The 18,010-nt window shown below is 38.5% G+C and overlaps 1 protein-coding gene across 6 annotated transcripts in view; it reads right to left on the bottom strand.

Annotated features, from left to right (window-relative positions):
• Positions 1-18,010, bottom strand: part of ZMAT3 (zinc finger matrin-type 3) — a 40,410-nt gene that overhangs the window by 18,262 nt on the left and 4,138 nt on the right. For all 6 annotated transcript variants that reach the window (XM_080655903.1, XM_080655905.1, XM_080655904.1 and 3 more), the window contains exon 2: positions 16,725-17,051. In XM_080655903.1, coding sequence (XP_080512029.1) covers positions 16,725-16,994 — 270 coding nt within the window. In that variant the 5' untranslated portion in view covers positions 16,995-17,051. The remainder of the gene's footprint in view (positions 1-16,724; positions 17,052-18,010) is intronic.

Raw genomic sequence — 18,010 nt, 5'->3', positions numbered from 1 at the left:
AGGAGTGAGGAGGAAGAAAACTGTGAACAAAGGAAATGGTCTGAGCAAAGGTCCAGCCTGCTGGAGAGATGGTCTTCAAGATCCTTTAGAGAAGAGGTAGGAGCTGAGATACAAGAAATGGGGAGTGAGGGGGGTGTGTGTAGGGGGGCGGGGGGGGGTGTTGCTAATCCTTAGTGGTTCTGGCCATGACACAGAACTTGGACTTTAGAGGCAGCAGGGGACCACTGAAGAGCTTTAAGCAAAGTGGTGGCATGACTGGATTGCATTTGATAAAGATTATCCTGGGATCAGCATAGGGATAAATTAGAGTGAATTGGAGCCAGAAGCTGGGAATATAGAGAAGAGAGCCAAAGACAAATCCCCAGGACACTAAAATATAGAATGCAGTAGAGAATGAGGATCCAGAAAATGAGAGGAGACCGCCTGGCCTATGAAGTAAGATGAAAATCAAACAAGTGTGGTATCATGGACACCTAGAACAAGTTGATTCAAAAGAAGAGTGTAGTTAAATACATTAAAACCCAAGAACTCTACTTCCAGGTATTATCAAACAGAAACCACATCTAAGGAGATTTTTATAACAATGTTCCTAGAAGGACTGTTTGTAACAACTGAACAGTGAAAACAAATTAAGTGTCTGTCTACAACATAATGGATAAATTATAGTCTATTCAGACAATGGAATACTATATACACAGTGAAAATTAACACTCTGGGGTCATTCATGCATGGCAACATGAATGATTCTCATAACAAAATGTTGAATAATAAGAGTAAGTTGCAGAAAAAGATACTTAAGAATAATCTTTTTTTAATATATATTTCTTTATTGATTTCAGAGAGGAAGGGAGAAGGAGAGAGAGATAGACACATCAATGATGAGACAGAATCACTGATCAGTTGCCTCCTGCACGCCCCCCACTGGGGATTGAGCCCGCAACCCAGGCATGTGCCCTTGGCTGGAATCGAACCTGGGACCCTTCAGTCCGCAGGCTGACACTCTATCCACTGAGCCAAGCCGGCTAGGGCAAGAATAATTTTTTTTTAAAATGGAGGTTAAAAACATTTGAAAAAACACTACATGAAAAAAAATAAATAAAAAATTTAAAAAAATAAAACACTACATATTATATAGGAAAACACATGTAGCAAAACTACAAAACAAGTGTGGGAACAAGAAATACCAATTCAGTATAGTGGCTACATCTGGGAGCATAGGAAGGAATTGGGGGGCGGGAGGAGGTGCTCTTCAAATGATTTGATGATTTTCATTCTTTTAACTAGAAGGCAAATACACATGTACATTATATAAATTAAGTACTCTTTTATGCCTGAAGGACTTCATAATAATTTAAAACAATAATAAAAACAAGAGTGGTTCACCAGGTCGAATGCTACTGTGGGATCAAAACACAGAAGTTAATGAGTTAATGCTTGGTAAGTAAGAGTAAACTTGGTAAGAACCATTTCAGTAGCGCAGTGGGGGCTGAAAGGCATATGTGTGGCTTAAGGAGACAATGGGAGGTGTGAAACTGAAGACAACCAGTATAGGCAACTTTTTAGAAAAATTCTACTACGATGTGGAACAGAGAAATAGAGTACAGAATTAGAGGGAGAAACAGATCAGTGAAAGATTTTTTTAAAGATGGGTTGTCTTTCCATTTTCTTGCATGTATCTGTCCAATTTTCCCAACACCATTTACTGAAGAGACTATCTTGACTCCATTGTATGTTCTTGCCTCCTTTGGCAAATATTAATTGAGCACAGTGGTTTGGGTCGATTTCTGGGTTCTCTATTCTATTCCATTGGTCTATATGTCTGTTCTTGTGCCAGTACCAGGCAGTTTTGAGAACAGTGGCTTTGTAATACTGCTTGATATCTGGTATTGAGATCCCACGTACACTTTGTTCTTCTTTCTCAGGATTGCTGCAGCTATTCAGGGTATTTTTTAATTCCAGATAGATTTTTGGAGAGTTGGTTCTAGGTCTGTTTAATATGCCATTGGTATTTTAATGGGAAGTGCCTTGAATCTATAGATTGCTTTGGGTAGTATGGACATTTTAATGATGTTGATTCTACCAATCCATGAACATGGTTCTTCCATCTATTTATGTCATCCTCTATCTCTTTTTTCAGTGTCCTGTATTTTCTGAGTACAGATCTTTTACTTCCTTAGTTAAGTTTATTCCTAGGTATCTTACCTTTTTTGGTGCAATGGTAAATGGGATCATTTTTTTAATCTCTCTTTCTGTAAGTTCACTATTGGTGTATAAAAATGCCATAGATTTCTTGGTGTTAATTTTGTATCCTGCTACATTGCCGAATTCATTTATTAAGTCTAATAGTTTTTTGATGAAGTCTTTAGGGTTTTCTATGTACAGTATCATGTCATCTGCGAATAAGGGCAGTTTTATGTCTTCTTTTCCAATTTGGATGCCTTTTATTTCTTATTGTTGTCTAATCACAATGGTTAGTACTTCCAGTACTATGTCAAACAGGAGTGGTGATAGTGGGCATCCCTGTCTCGTTCCTGTTCTTAGGTGAAATCGTTTTAGTTTTTGCCGATTGAGTATGATGTTGGTTGTAGGTTTGTCATATAAGGCTTTTATTATGTTGAGGCATGATCCCTCCATTCCCATTTTGCTGAGGGTTTTTATCAAGAAAGGGTGTTGGACTTTTGTCAAATACTTTTTCTGTATCATTTGATATGACTATGATTTTTCTCTCTCAATTTGTTTATGTGATGTATCATGTTTCTTGATTTGTGGATATTGTACCATCCTTGCATCCCTGGGATAAATCCTACTTGGTCATGGTGCATGATCTTTCTAATGTAATGCTGGATTCAATTTGCTAGAATTTTGTTGAGGATTTTGGCATCTACATTCATGAGGGATATTGGCCTGTAATTGTCTTTCATTGTGTTGTCTTTATCTGGTTTTGGTATTAGGGTGATGCTGGCTTCATAAAAGGAGCTTGGAAGTGTTCCTTCCCCTTGAATTTTTTGGAATAGTCTGAGGAGGATAGGTTTTAGTTCTTCCTTGAATGTTTGGTAAAACTCCCTGTGAAGCCATCTGGCCCCAGGCTTGTTTGCTGGAAGCTTTTTGATGACTGCTCCAATTTGCTCCATAGTTATCAGCCTATTGAGATTTTTAGATTCTTCCTGATTGAGTTTTGGAAGGTTATATTTTTCTAGGAATATGTGCATTTCCTCTAGGTTGTCTAGTTTGTTGGAATAGAGTTGGTCATAGTATTTTTTAACAATCTTTTGTATTTCTGTGGAGTCTGTTGTTATTTCGTTTCTTTCATTTCTGATTTTGTTTACTTGAGTCCTCTCTCTTTGCTTCTTGGTGAGCCTGGCTAGAGAGGTTCATCAATCTTGTTTATCCTTTCAAAGAACCAGATCTTGGTTTCACTGATCTTTTGTATTGTGTTTGTTTGTTTTTTGTTGTTGTGTTGTTGTTGTTTTGGTCTCTATGTCATTTATTTCTGTTCTGATCTTTATTATCTCCTTCCTTCTGCTCACTCTGGGCTTTTCTTGTTGCTCTCTTTCTAATTCTTTAAGTTGTAGAGTTGGATAATATTACCATTTTTTCTTGTTTTTTGAGGTAGGCCTGTAGAGCTATGAACTTCCCTCTCAGGACTGCTTTCACTGTGTCCCATAGATTTTTGATTGTTTTGTTATTTGTTTCCAGGATGTTTTTAATATCTTCTTTGATCTCTTTGGTAACCCAATCATTGTTTAATAGTATGCTATTCAGCTTCCAAGTGTTTGAATTTTTTTGTTTTTGTTGTAGTTTATTTCTAATATTATGCCATTGTGGTCTGAAAAGATGCTGGATATGATTTCAATCTTCTTGAATTTGGAGAGACTTTGCCTATGACCCTATATGTGGTCTATCTTTGAAAATGTCCCATGTGCACTTGAGAAGAATGAATAGGCCGTGGCTTTGGGGTGAAATGTTCTGAAGATGTCAATTAAGTCCATCTGATCTAGTGAATCATTTAGGATTGCTGTTTCTTTGCAGATTTTACAGATACAGAGACAGAGAAGCATCGATCAGACCGTCAAACCACAGAGGGAAGGTAGGGGAGGGTGGGGGTAAGGAGGAGAGATCAACCAAAGGACTTGTATGCATGCATATAAGCCTAACCAATGGACACAGACACCAGGAAGGTGAGGGCATGAGTGGGGGGGTGGAGGGCAATGAGGGGATAAGAACACATATGTAATACCTTAATCAATAAAGAGAGAAAAAAAATGGGTTGTCTTTAGCCTACTTTGCATGACAACAAGAGGAAGTCAGAAAAAAACCCACAGATGATGCAGAAGCTAAAGCATGGCTGCAGAAGCACAATCCATGAAAAGGCAGAAGATGAGATGCACAGTACTAAGGGAGGGGTCAACTTTAGATAGTATCAGTTATTTTATTTTCATAGTATCCACAGTACCATTCTAGCCGATATTGCATCCATAACATTATGATAATAATAGCAACTACAAATTGTTGAGCACTTATGTGAATTATAGTGTTCTAAACAATTCATAAATATTCTCCTAACCTTCACGAAATCTAGATTAATTTGGTATTATTATTATTCCCATTTTACATATGAGGAAACTAAGCTCAGAGAGTTAAAAACTTGCCCAAGAGCTTCCAGATAGGTGGGCTGCCTAGATTTGCATCTCTCCACATATCCTCTATAAAGAATGACAAGAAAAACAAAACTACACACAAATCATGTCCTCAACATACGTAGACACCACAGAATGTTCAGACTTCAAAATAGCTGTAGGTAAAAAAGAAAAAACATCAAATCCAATGAGCAATCGCTTGTGCTCCTTCCATAAGTCTCCACAGTAAGCAAGAACAGTCTGACAAAAACTGCAAGAAAGAGAGAAGAGGGCGCTAGTGGAACAAAATGGGTTTATAACTATCACCAGAAACAGTAAGGCCCTAGAGTTTGTAGATACGAAAGCATAACCCAGGCATTGACTGCAGGAAAGGAACTTTGATGTACACGTGATCTGAAGTGGCCAAGTCGCTCTGGAGGAGAAAGGGGCAAAAGGAAGGGAGTGGCAGATACCCTTTGGCTACTGGGAGGTAAGGAGGAAAAGAAACAAAACAGGAAAACCTAGCGTCCTGCAAAACAAAAAGAACAAAACAAAAATCAGAGGACATACAAACCCTCCCCTGAACACACACACACACACACACACACACACACACACACACACAAATTAAGTTACTAAAGAACTGGATTTGCTGCAGTGATAGAATGAGATTTCCAATGAATTAAGGATCTCATAAGCCACCCAAAATCCACAAAATGAACACATGAAAACTAATCAAGTCTATATAAAATTACTACAAAAAAAATCAACACATCTGAGCGAATGAAACCAACCCCCCCCCCAAAAAAAAAAAAGAAATAGAAGAAAACACTCCAAATTGAATTAAATATATTCAAACAAAAATTTGTGGATATTAAAAATCACTTTGAATCAGATAGTCAAAATGTACAAAGAAAAATGGGCAAAACATAGTGAAAATTAAAAGAAGGGTAATTAAACTCAGGGAGAGGGATAAGATAATCATATCAAAAAATAAGGTATAAACACAAGCACCAGTGTAGAGTAAACATAGATGAAAATGTAATAACAGTCATAGAAGAAAAACAAAAAAGAATCAGAAAAATAAAAAGGATATAAAGAAAAAATTTAAAGGGTCAGAGAGGACACAATAGAAATAAAAGGCAAGTAAATAAGGAATAACTTATGTAAAACTGGAGTCTCTGAAGAAGTAAAACAAAACAATCAAGCAGAACTAATATTTTAAAACATAACTGTCCAAATTTATCTAAAATTGTCCAAAAAGCTTGCCAGATATCTGGTTAGTAGATTTGTTTTTCACAGGGATATTGACATGTATTGAGGGAGGGAGAGAGAGAGGGAGGGCAGGAGAGAGAAAGGGAGGGTGCCTGAGAATGTTTTGCGGATAAAGCCAGATTTCTCACTATCAAAGAAGGTAAACGTTAAGAAAAGATGGAAAGTTAGAATAGCATCAGTCAATAAATGCTAAAATCACTGAGTAAAAATATGATGAGAAATAAGACATCCACATAGTCTCGAAGTATCTCCCCATATGATGCTTATTAAGCACAAGACAAATAAATGGTAACCTTACAAAGGAGAACCCTGGCAGGCACTCCGTCACCCAGTGACCAAAGTCAACAGCACCAGTGATACAAAATATGCACATATGTCCCTCCTGATATGATGCATTGGGAAGGACACAATAAATATAACTTCTGTGGTATTTTGGGGGGAAACACACACATAACTTAAATTTAATCATAAGAAAACTCAGAACATAAAAAGGAAAGAAAAACCAAACCTGTCCTGATTAAAGGAGATATAACAACTACATGCAAAATTTCATCCTGGTTTGGATCCCTGGAACCAGAAAAAGGACATCAGTAGGTAACTGGTGAAATGTAAATAATCTGTAGATTACATAATATTGTTATCAGTGTTAATTTCATGATTTTGATAACTGCATACTAACATTTGGGGAATTGGAATGAGGTGCCTGCAAGAATTTTTTGTAGTGCCCTGGCTAGTTTGGCTCAGTGGATAGAGCATCGGCCTGCGGACTGGAGGGTCCCGGGTTCAATTCCAGTCAAGGGCATATGCCCAGGTTGCGGGCTTCATCCCCAGTGGGGGGCATGCAGGAGGCAGCCAATCAATGATTCTCATCATTGATGTTTCTGTCTCTATCTCCCTCTCCTTTCCTCTCTGAAATCAATAAAAATATATTTTTTTAAAAAAAATTGGTACTATTTTTGGAACTAGTTTATACGTTAAAAGTTATTCAAACTAAAAAGTCAATAAAACAAAACTTGCCCAAAGCCACAAGTAGATGGCAGAGCTGGGGACAATCTGGTTCCAGAGCCAATGCCATCATGCTCCACCTGATCTCAGGACAACTCAACTGTATTAAGGATTATCTCAGGTACCAGAACTGTTCTCAGTGTCTTACACATGCTAACTCATTCTCATCATCATCCCTTCATGAGGCATAGAGAAGTTAAGAGATATTTCCAATATTATAACATCTAATAAGTGGTAAGACTACAATCTGACCCCAAGCACATGATTTCATGTTCTTAACTAATATCCTATAAAACAGATGCTAGAAAATGTAATAAGAAATCAAGAGATTCTTTAATATTAAAGATAAGATTGGCCAAAAATTTTAAAAATCAATACAGGGTTAGAATTCTAGAATACCTCTCAGAAAATTTAAAAAAAGAAATCAAGGAAGGATAAAAGAGAGAAGAGATAATCAATATAAAGAATCCACCCTGCTATTCCAAGATAGGCCTAATAGAATTACCTGGAAAAAGAGATAAAATATAGAGAAGAATATTATTGGATAAACAGTATGAAAGAAAACTCCCCAGAGCTCAAGAGAAAGAGGAGTACGCAAACTGACAGGATCTACTAGTTCTAACCGGGACAAATGAAAGAAGATCCAGACCTAGTCACATCCATCACCGTGAAATTCCAGGTAACAAGGATAAAAAGGAGAGACTAAAAGCTTCCAGAAAAGAAAGAAAGAAAGAAAGAAAGAAAGAAAGAAAGAAAGAAAGAAAGAAAGAAAGAAAGCCCAAAATCAAAGTAGGTCACCCACAAATCTATCAAATATAAAGGCACAATGCAAACATTTTCAGATATACAAGAGCTCAGAAAAATTTATTTCCCAGGTACTCCCTCACTTTATTTTTAAAGAAATGTGTTGTAATACATTTACATTTATTCTTTCTTCCTCTGTAATGTGAAGATATACTCAAACAAAATAAGATTTTTTAAAAAACACACACGTATATTTAGAAAATAGTAGCCCAAGTGAGAGAGCAAGGAAGACAAGTCCAAAATTGAGAGCCGTGCAGCAAACCCAGAGGGCAACCAATTGAAAATAGAGCAAGTAGAAAGACTGGTAATAAAGGGGCATTCCACACAACAGATAGTGTGACTGAGAGTCTGAAGGGGAAAATGAGGATATGGTAATGATACATTATGTAAGAACAAAAAGGGAAAAAAAGAAAGGCAATGACAAACTCTAGGAAACACAGAAAGCTACACTATTAAGGCATATTCCAAATGTGAAACAACTAGTCCAAATAAGAACAGGAAATCAGTGGGTTTCATGACGACAAATGAAAGGGATTGTAAGCAATAAAAAGAAAGATTATAAAGCTAGTAAATGGATTTTTAAAAAGGCATAAGATTCAACTACTCTGTCTGTGGTCTAGTCATTCTCTGTCTCACTGCTTCACTAATAAATTCTCCTTCACTAATAACTCTAAAAAAAAAGGCATAAGATTCTTCTCCCTATTTTTTAAAAAGTATCAGAAACTCAAGAAAAAAAAAAGACTATTTCCAAGTTATAATCCACATAGGAAGTAAACTAAAATAGATTTTGAGCAACTGGTGCCATTCAAGAAAGGGTTATCCATCTGAACATCTCTTTTGAGGAGCACAAAATTGACAAGAAAAAATTTCTATGGTGCCCTAATTTAAATTACAGCAGGTCAGTGGGTGGAAAGAAGAGAGGAAAGGCTAATCAGTTAATAGCTGCAGGCCAAACCCACACAAGATGACTTACATTTCTGAGTGTATGTTGAAAATTAGAATTAACACCCTGGTGGCTATTTCTACAATTATTTTAAGAGGACAGCCAGGCACCACCAACCACTAGGTACCTCCACTTCTTGCTTACATGTGAACTTTACAGACTTGCCTACCACCAATCCAAAAAGAGCAAACACTTCTTCCTTACGGTCTATGTACTTACCCCAGAACTAGCTCCACTTCACCTTCTCTCGCCCCCTTTATCTACAGCCAGTGTAAATTCAACTTACATTTTTCTTCCCCAAATTCATTGTGTGAAACAGCCCCTTCAAACCCAGGAAGGTGGTCACACTGTCTTCTCCATCTAGCCCTGCTACAAGTGGTGTAGACTGCTTACCCCTAGCACCTAGTCCTTTTTCTGGCTAGTATGTGGCTCAAGCTTTTGACTGTGAACGTTTTCATTTAAACAGAACCGAAACATTGGAAACACAGAGAAGGAAACGGCTTCATAGTAAATAGTATCTCCCTACTGATATTAATGCAAAAGCTGAATTTGGATGTTCAACAATTGAAATCAACCTGCCAATAGAGCAAGAAAAATTTAATTTGATTATCAAATAAACAAAAATGTGATCAACCTTGACAGTGTCAGACTAACACTACAGTCAACCCAAGATGAGAGGTAGAAAGGAGACTAGGGAAGAAAAGGTAGGAGATGGGTGAGAAAGGGAAAGGACATGATTACAGCTTTTCATTAGAAGTGCTTTGATCTACAGGTGTTATTTTGAGTGAAATAAAAATTGTAAAAAGGCAAATTACCAGTGGCAAATGCTACAAAGAGGTCAAGTGAAAAAGAACTAGATTTGGCTAGAAAGGGCCATTTCATTAGAACACTGGAATGGAAACCGGAGTGCAGTGGGCTGGGGAATGAAAGGGAAATGAAGACCCACAGAGGACAATTACACTGAGCAGAACTCTAAGGATGGGAGGGAAGAAGAGAAAGGAAGCTAACAAGAGAGACTAAAAGGAAAGGGAAGGTGGCTGTTGCTATTTTATGTATATGGAAAAAAGCTTAAGCCTGCTTTTAATTTGATCAAGGTGGAAAAGTGATGACAGGTGATGAAATACAGAGTACAGGGCACATAATCACCCTTGTCTGGAAGAAAGGATAACTATTATTTAGAAATAAGAAACGAGGTAGGGGTGGACTGGGATGGCAGGCAGGAAGCTGGTGAGACCAGCTAACAGCAGGATCAGAGAGAGCTTCTGTCCCCGAATGAGGTGTATTTTGACCATCTCAGTCCTCTGCAAGTTCATTTGGAAAACAATCAGATAGGAGAAATTTTAAAACATAAAAATTAGCTGAGATTAAAGTTGCAGAGCATGCCACCCAAACCTGAGTGATCAATGTTAAAATGTGTGTGCCAAAATCAGTATCTTAATTTTGGGGTAACATCTAATTACACTCTCTGAATTATGACTTATGATCACTACACTCAGCATCATAATGCTAGAACTACTTTTTTAACTGTGTTCTTTCTAAATAACCTAATATGATAGGTCATTTGGCTACCAAATATTACAAATAGAAGTCGATGTTTATGACAAATTTTAGAAATGAACCTGGAGTAACTAGTACTTTTTGAAATTAATATGCAAATTAGCAGATAAATTGGCTGACTTTCTTTTAAACTGTGGATGCCTTAGCAAAATTTACCCATGCTTTTTGCTTTCTTAAAATTTTTGTTAATGACCTTCCAGTCTAAAGTGGTTCTTTGTCTGAAAGCATTGTGTTACTCCATGCCAGACATGCCTTAAGTAATCTGGAGCCCATATATCCTATCTAATAAAAGAGTAATATGCAAATGGACTATCACTCCAACACACAACATGGATGCCCCCATGTGGACACAAGATGGCCAGCAGGGGAGGGCAGTTGGGAGGGACCAGGCCTGCAAGGGAGGGTAGTTGGGGGCGATCAAGCCTGCAGGGGAGGGCAGTTAGGGGTGACCAGGCCTGCAGAGGAGGGAAGTTGGGGGCGATCGGGCCTGCAGGGAAGGGCAGTTGGGGGGAGACCCAGGCCTGCAGGGAAGGGCAGTTGGGGGGGGACCAGGCCTGCAGGGGAGGGCAGTTAGGGGTGACCAGGCCTGCAGGGGAGGGCAGTTAGGGGTGACCAGGCCTGCAGGGGAGGGCAGTTAGGGGTGACCAGGCCTGCAGGGGAGGGCAGTTAGGGGCAATTGGACTGGCAGGGGAGCAGTTAGGCATCAATCAGGCTGGCAGGGGAGTGGTTAGGGGGTGATCAGGCTGGCAGGCAGAAATGGCTAGGGGCAATCAGGAAGGCAAGCAGGCGAGCAGTTGGGAGACAGCAGTCCTGGATTGTGAGAGGGATGTCCCAGATTGGAGAGGGTGCAGGCTGGGCTGAGGGACACACACCCTCCCCCATGCACAAATTTCGTGCACCAGGCCTCTAGTTTTAATATAATAAAGACATGTTTTTCCTCCAAAGATTTTATTTTAAATTAAGATATAACTAAAGCCATAATTTTGGGATTGCAAAAATAGGTAACCTTATTAAAAAGAAAAGGACAGTTAGGGGTATTTTGAAGCAGACTGACCGGTTTAAAAAGTTCTGGAAATAAAAATAAATCTGTGGTAATGACAGGTACACATGGGTACTGCTAAGGCAGCCCCAGCTGGGGAACACCAGCATGCCAGGGAAAGTTTCCATTGTTACTGCAACATGATACAATCCGGACTTCAGTGTAACACTGTTCAAATCAGACTGCGGATTGTTTACAATACCCTGGGCAATTTGAAACTTTGTGATTTCCACAGTGGCATCAACTAACTAGAATGTTTTGGGTAATGTGATCACAGTGATTTAGCACATCCCAAATCACAGTGATGTATTCCTAGCGTATAAACAGGCTACCACCTCTGACCCCTTTTATCTCACACATAACTGAAATAATGAATTTCAGTCTTGGAACAACTCTGTATTAAACATTACAAAGAAGGTTTTTAACGTGGAAATAAAACTTTACACTCATCATCTCATCAACCCACCTTATTCTATTAGTCTACAACCACTGCCATCCTGCCTATTCCAGGTTCTAGTAAGCCTTACTCATTGGTCCTACTCTTGCCTTTAGCAGCCTTTTTTAATCACTGCCTGTTTTGTGTGTGTTTTTCAGTTGATTTTCTTATTTTTAAATTACAGTTGACATTTTGTATTAATTTAATATAAAATATATATTAATTTCAGGTGTACAACATAGGGTTAGACATTTATATAGCTTACAAAGTGATCCCCCAGATAAGTCTTATACTCACCTGACACCATGTATAGTTATTAAAATATTATTATGTTCTCTATGCTGTACTTAACATCCCCATGACTATTTTGTAACTTCCAATTTGTACTTCTTAATCCCTTCACCTTTATCACCCAGCTCCCCAACCCTGCCCACCCATCTGGCAACCATAAGCTTGTTCTCTGTATCTATGAGTTTCTGTCTTGTTTGTTTTTTTAGATTCCACATATAAATGAAATCATACAGTACTTGTCTTTCTCTGACTTATTTCCCTTAACCTTTATCTTCTATGTCCATCCATGTTGTCACAAATAGTAAGACTTTATTCTTTTTCATGGCTAAGTAATATTCCATATACCATATCTTCTTTATCCATTTGTCTTTTGACTGGAACATTTAATCCATTTATATATAAAGAAATTATAAGTAGGTATGTAGTTACTGCCATTTTATTGTTTTAATTGTGGGGTGTTTTTTTTATTGATTTTACAGAGAGAGAAAAGGAGAGGGATAGAGAGATAGAAACATTGATGAGAGAGAAATATTGATCGGCTGCCTCATATATGACCTCTACTGAGGATCAAGCCTGCAACCCGGGCATGTGCCCTGACCAGGAATCAAATCAGGGACCTCTTGGTTCATAGGTCGATGCTCAAAACTGAGCCACACCAGCCAGGCTGTTTTAATTGTTTTTGTGGTTCTTCGCTATTCCTCTCTTATTATCTTACACTCTTCTTTTGTATGTTGATGGCTTTCAGTAGTATTGTGTTTGGATTCCTTCCTCTTTATTCCTTGTATATCTCTTGTAGATGTTTGCTTTGTGGTTACCATGTGATTCATATGTACCATGCTATGCTTACAGCAGTCTATTTTAAGTTGATGGTTGTTAAATTCAAATACATTCCATAATCACTACCATTTTTACTTACTCCATATTTATGTTTTTGTCATTATTTTTTACTTCTTTTGTATATATGTTTTGAGTATCCTTTAATTTACTATTGTAATTACACATTTTCTTCCTACATTTTTTACCTTTTAACCTTTGCACTAGCTTTAGTGTTGGTTGATCAAGTGCTTTTATTATGTGTGTGCCTTTGTTAGTGAGAATTCTTTTTTCTTTGTGATATTTTCTTATTCAAATTTTTTTTCTGCTTCTTAAAAGAACTAATCAGAAATGAAGAATACAACAACTGAAATGAAGTATACATTAAATGGAATCAACAGCTGATTAGAAGGCGCAGAGGATCAAATCAGTAATTTGTAACACAAGATAGCAGAAAACATCCAATAAGAAGAGCAAAAAGAAAAAAAAATCCAAAAACTGAAGATACTTTAAGGGACTTCTGGGACACAATCAAATGTAACAACATTCAAATCAAAGGGGTACCAGAAGGAGAAGAGAGACAACAAGGAATTGAAATCCTATTTTTAAAATGTATTTTATTGATTTTTTACAGAGAGGAAGAGAGAGGGATAGAAAGTTAGAAACATCGATGAGAGAGAGACATCGATGAGAGAGAGACATCGATCAGCTGCCTCCTGCACGCCCCCTACTGGGTATGTGCCCGCAACCCAGGTACATGCCCTTGACCGGAATCGAACCTGGGACCCTTGAGACCACAGGCCGACGCTCTATCCACTGAGCCAAACCGGTTAGGGCTGAAATCCTATTTTTAAAAATAATGACAGAAAACTTCCCTGACTTGGTAAAGGAAATAGACACAGAAGTCCAAGAAGCACAGAGTGTCCCAAACAATAAACTCAAAGAGGTCCACACCAAGACACACTATAAATAAAATGTCAAAGTTTAAAGACAAAGAAGAATCCTAAAAGCAGCAAAAGAAAAGCAGTTAGTTATCTACACGGAAGCTCTCATGAGACTGTCAACTGATTTCTCTGCAGCAACTTTACAGGACAGAAGGGATTGGCACAAAATATTCGAAGTGATGAAAAGCAAGGACCTACAACCAAAATTACTCTTCCCACCAAAGCTATCATTTAGAATCAAATGACAGATAAAGAGCTTCCTAGACAAGAAAAAGCTGAAGGAGTTCATCACCACCAAACCAGTATTACAAGAAATGTTAAACGGGACCTTTAAGAATCACTGCCAGTTTGTCGTACCCTTTGACGTATCTTTCCAGCTAACATTTCTATGCTTTCCTTCTATGTTCATTCACCCGTGCTCTGTTTATTATTCTGATTCTCTTTGATCCACATTCTCTCATCTTGAGCATTTCTGTCTTGTTGAAATCCAGATCTCACTTCTAAGATTAGCTTTCTTCTCTGCTCTCCTAATGAAATTGCTCTGTACTTTTATATATTTACTGCTTGCCTTGTTTCTCTGTAAAAAAAAATATTTTCCTCTTTAAGAAATATCAGTAACATTGGTTTCTTTCAAATCTTTGCTTCTACACTCTTAGAAACATGCTAGTATTACACCCAAACTTTTCATTTTCTATTAAATTCTACTTTCTCAAGACCCACTTGCTACTTCTTTACTCTATGTTTACTCTAGTTCTTGGCTGCTTAAATTGTCCCCTATGATAGTCTGTCCTTTCTCTTCTAACTTTTCCACTTAATAATTCTGATTATTGAGAAATTTACCAAAATTTTACTTCCTTTTTCTTATATTTTCTAATTTTTGTACTCACTGTATGACTGACAGAGCTGAAATTATATATAATTACTAATGTTGTCAACTAAAAAGTTCAGAGCACAATACACAAATATAGACTAAATTTAAAAAAACTAAATAAATGCTGATTCTGTTTATCAACTTTAAGCCTTGTAATTCAATGACCCTGCTCAAACTGAACTCTCTCTATGCATAACCAGAAGCATCCATCACTGTCTATAGAAATACAAAATGATATTAGGAGGGGGAAAAACGCAGGAGGTATAGGTATAATCCATGCACACATATTAAATTACACATTGCCCAAGAGTTTTCCCTCATAAAAGTGAACAAGTCTTCTTTAAAGACTTGGGTTTTGCTTCCAAGTTAATGATTTAGTAGGGACTTTTACAGCTAAAAATCAAAAGTTTAAAACCCAGGTTTGATTTTTCAAAGTAAGTCTTAGGCTATAAAACTGAACATTCCCCCAGAATGAATGAAGAGGAAAACTAACACTGAGTTTTAGGTTTTAGATGGATCATCCTAACAGACTCCACTTGAATGATAAAACAGGAAGACCCTGTATCAAGTCAAGGTGGTGGGAAGTGGTACACAGAGGGAATGAGGGCAGGGATTGGGGCAAGGGGAAAAAATCCTATATAATAAAACCCTAATATGCAAATCAACTGAAAGGCGGAACAACTGGTTGCTATGACGCACACTGACCACCAGGGGGCTGACGCTCAACACAGGAGCTGCCCCTAGTGGTCAGTGCACTCCCACAGGGTGAGCGCAGCTCAGCCAGAAGCCGGGCTCATGGCTGGTGAGTGCAGCAGTAGTGGCGGGAGCCTCTCGCACTTCTGCGGCAGCTCTAAGGACCCCTCAGAGGACATCCCCTGAGGGGTCCTGGACTGTGAGAGGGCGCAGGCCAGGCTGAGGGACCCGCCCCCAGTGCATGAATGTCGTGCACCGGGCCTGTAGTATAATAATAAAACCAGAAGATGCCTTTATGAACCAATGATGACATGTGCCAAGATCTGAGAAATCTAATTAACTCAACTCTGCACCTGAGGGAAAAACAAACCCAAACAAAGAGAACTCCGGGGAAGCAACATATTATCCCAGAGAAAACAACACACCATCAAAATAGTGATGCAGTCACAAGGTGATACAATCATCAGTCTTTAGGATCAAAACAAAACAAAGGGTTACACGCAGAGTAAAAAAAAACTTGAAGTTGGAAAAAGTTATAGTGGCACGATAGAAAAAAATGCCTGTGTAAGTCATCTTTCTACCATATGGACTTATTACTGCAAATATTCATGGAGAGAACAAATAGTCAAATCAGTGATGCCCCAGAAGACATCTTTCCATTTAGTGGCATTTGGCCTCAATTGCCTCAGGTCTCTTTTCTCCAAAAAAGGAAATTATATTATTTTAAACAGGTGACAATCTAGAATAGAAAGAGATATTGTACCCTCCCTTTCTAGCCTAAATTTAATTTTCTATTTGTCCTTTAAAACTGTCTTTTCCACTAGCTATGCTACATGGAGGTGAAAGCTTTAAATCTTAGAAATGATTATCAGTTCACACTGACAGGCTAAAGGAAATCAGAGTATGCTCCTTATAAATGAAGGGTAAGGCTCAAGACTCAAGCGTCATTTTATTCTCACTACAGAAGATACCTGTGTTGTCCTCAGCGGTGATAGGATTTATGAGAAGAGTCAGAGGTTAAAAAGGAAAAGCGTAAGATTCACAGAGATAAGCTTGAACCAATGCAAACTGTACTAGCTGGGAGAGAATATTTCTAAGATGAATTCTTCCAAGCAATTTTGACACCAAGTTGAGTTTGGTACATCATGTAACAAAATATCTGTTCTCCCTGGGATCACAGGTTTGTTTACCAACATAGACGGCATGGTGCACATTTGCTTACGACAGGTAAGCTATCAAACACCACACAGCTACATATAGGAGGCTAAGATCCCATTTTATGAAAAAACAATGCTTTCTTTCAAAGTAGGAACGTTATACTTTTAGTCAAACAAGCTAATACTTAGTTGTTCACTAAGCCATCTTGATCACCTCTGAAATGGGCACAGCCCTAAAATACTCGCCCACTAAATGCCTGATTTTCTTTTCTTCCCTTACCTGATAATGAGCCTGGGCTTGCTGCGCTGAGTTCAAGGTGACATTGCAGAGTTTGCAGTAAAGGGGCTTACACAGATCCTCCAGGGTAGAGTCTTGCTCCCCTGCCTTAGGTAACTCTTCTTCCCCTGCCAGAGGTAAGGAAGCCTCCTGCACAAAAGGCCTCTGCGGTGGGTGCTGCAAGGTTCCTGTAGACCTGGCGGCCACTGACATAGGAGGAGAGGATGAGGGCCGTTTAGGCAGAGGAAGCCCGGCGTGTTGCAAGAGGATCATTGGGTAGGAAAGCCTTGGGCATAATCCAATGTGCGCGGAGAAGTTACGTCTTCACATCTGAATCAAAAGCAAAAGCGAATACTCACTTAAAAATGTGACCTCAGCACTATGACATGTAAATGACCACACCACCTGACCCCTTCCTCTACTTCTCTAACCCTTCTCTGGGCTTTGCCTCATCTAGCAGACTTCCCTCCTGTTGATCCCCATTGGCACAATGTTCCTCCCCTGAAAACAGGTTTATAGATTGGGCTTTGTTTTGCTTGGCACAGCTCCAACTGCGGTCCCTCTGGCCCTTGAACATTAATAGCACTGCATCCATGACTAATTAAATCTAAAAATCACATGGCTGATATGGACATCAAAGGTCACCTAGTCCAGACCCCTTCCCTCTGGCACACTTACACTTAAACACTCTTGATAATCATGCATAGACAAAATTCCACCAGCTAAGAACCTGAGCAAATGTCTACTTTCCATCAAACTAGTCTTTCATCCAAATTACATATAAAAAAATAATGAAATAAAGAGTCCTTAAAGCACCTCTAGAACTAGCTAAAATATCAAGGAACTCTAGGAATAACTCGGAGTTACCATGTGACAAAAATAAATAAAAGTGTATCTTCTGGGGGAAAAAGTATACCTTCTGATCAATTACTAATACTTAAAGGGTTGAGCCAATGATTCCTCGCAGCAGAGGTTGCAGACAGCCTGTAGGGCATGCAGCCACAGATATGCTCTGCTTGGAATATACACTGTTTTGTTTTGCTTTCATTTTTTAAATTGAATTAGTCATCAACATTTTTTTTTTTAAATTAAGATACTCATGGCTTCTCTCTCTTTTTTCTTTATCTTTTTCTTTATCTTTTTTTTTGGGGGGGGGGGGAGGAAGGGAGAGGGAGAGAGAAACATTGATGTGAGAAAGGAACATCAATGGGTTGCCTCCCAACGCACCCCAACAAGGATTAAACCCACAACCTGCCTGGGTGCCCTGACTGGGAATCCAACCCGCCACC

This window comes from Plecotus auritus (assembly GCF_963455305.1).
Source record: "Plecotus auritus genome assembly, chromosome: 2".
Lineage (NCBI taxonomy): Eukaryota > Metazoa > Chordata > Mammalia > Chiroptera > Vespertilionidae > Plecotus > Plecotus auritus.
Note: the sequence above shows the minus strand (reverse complement) of the source record. Positions and strands in the feature narration are given on the sequence as shown.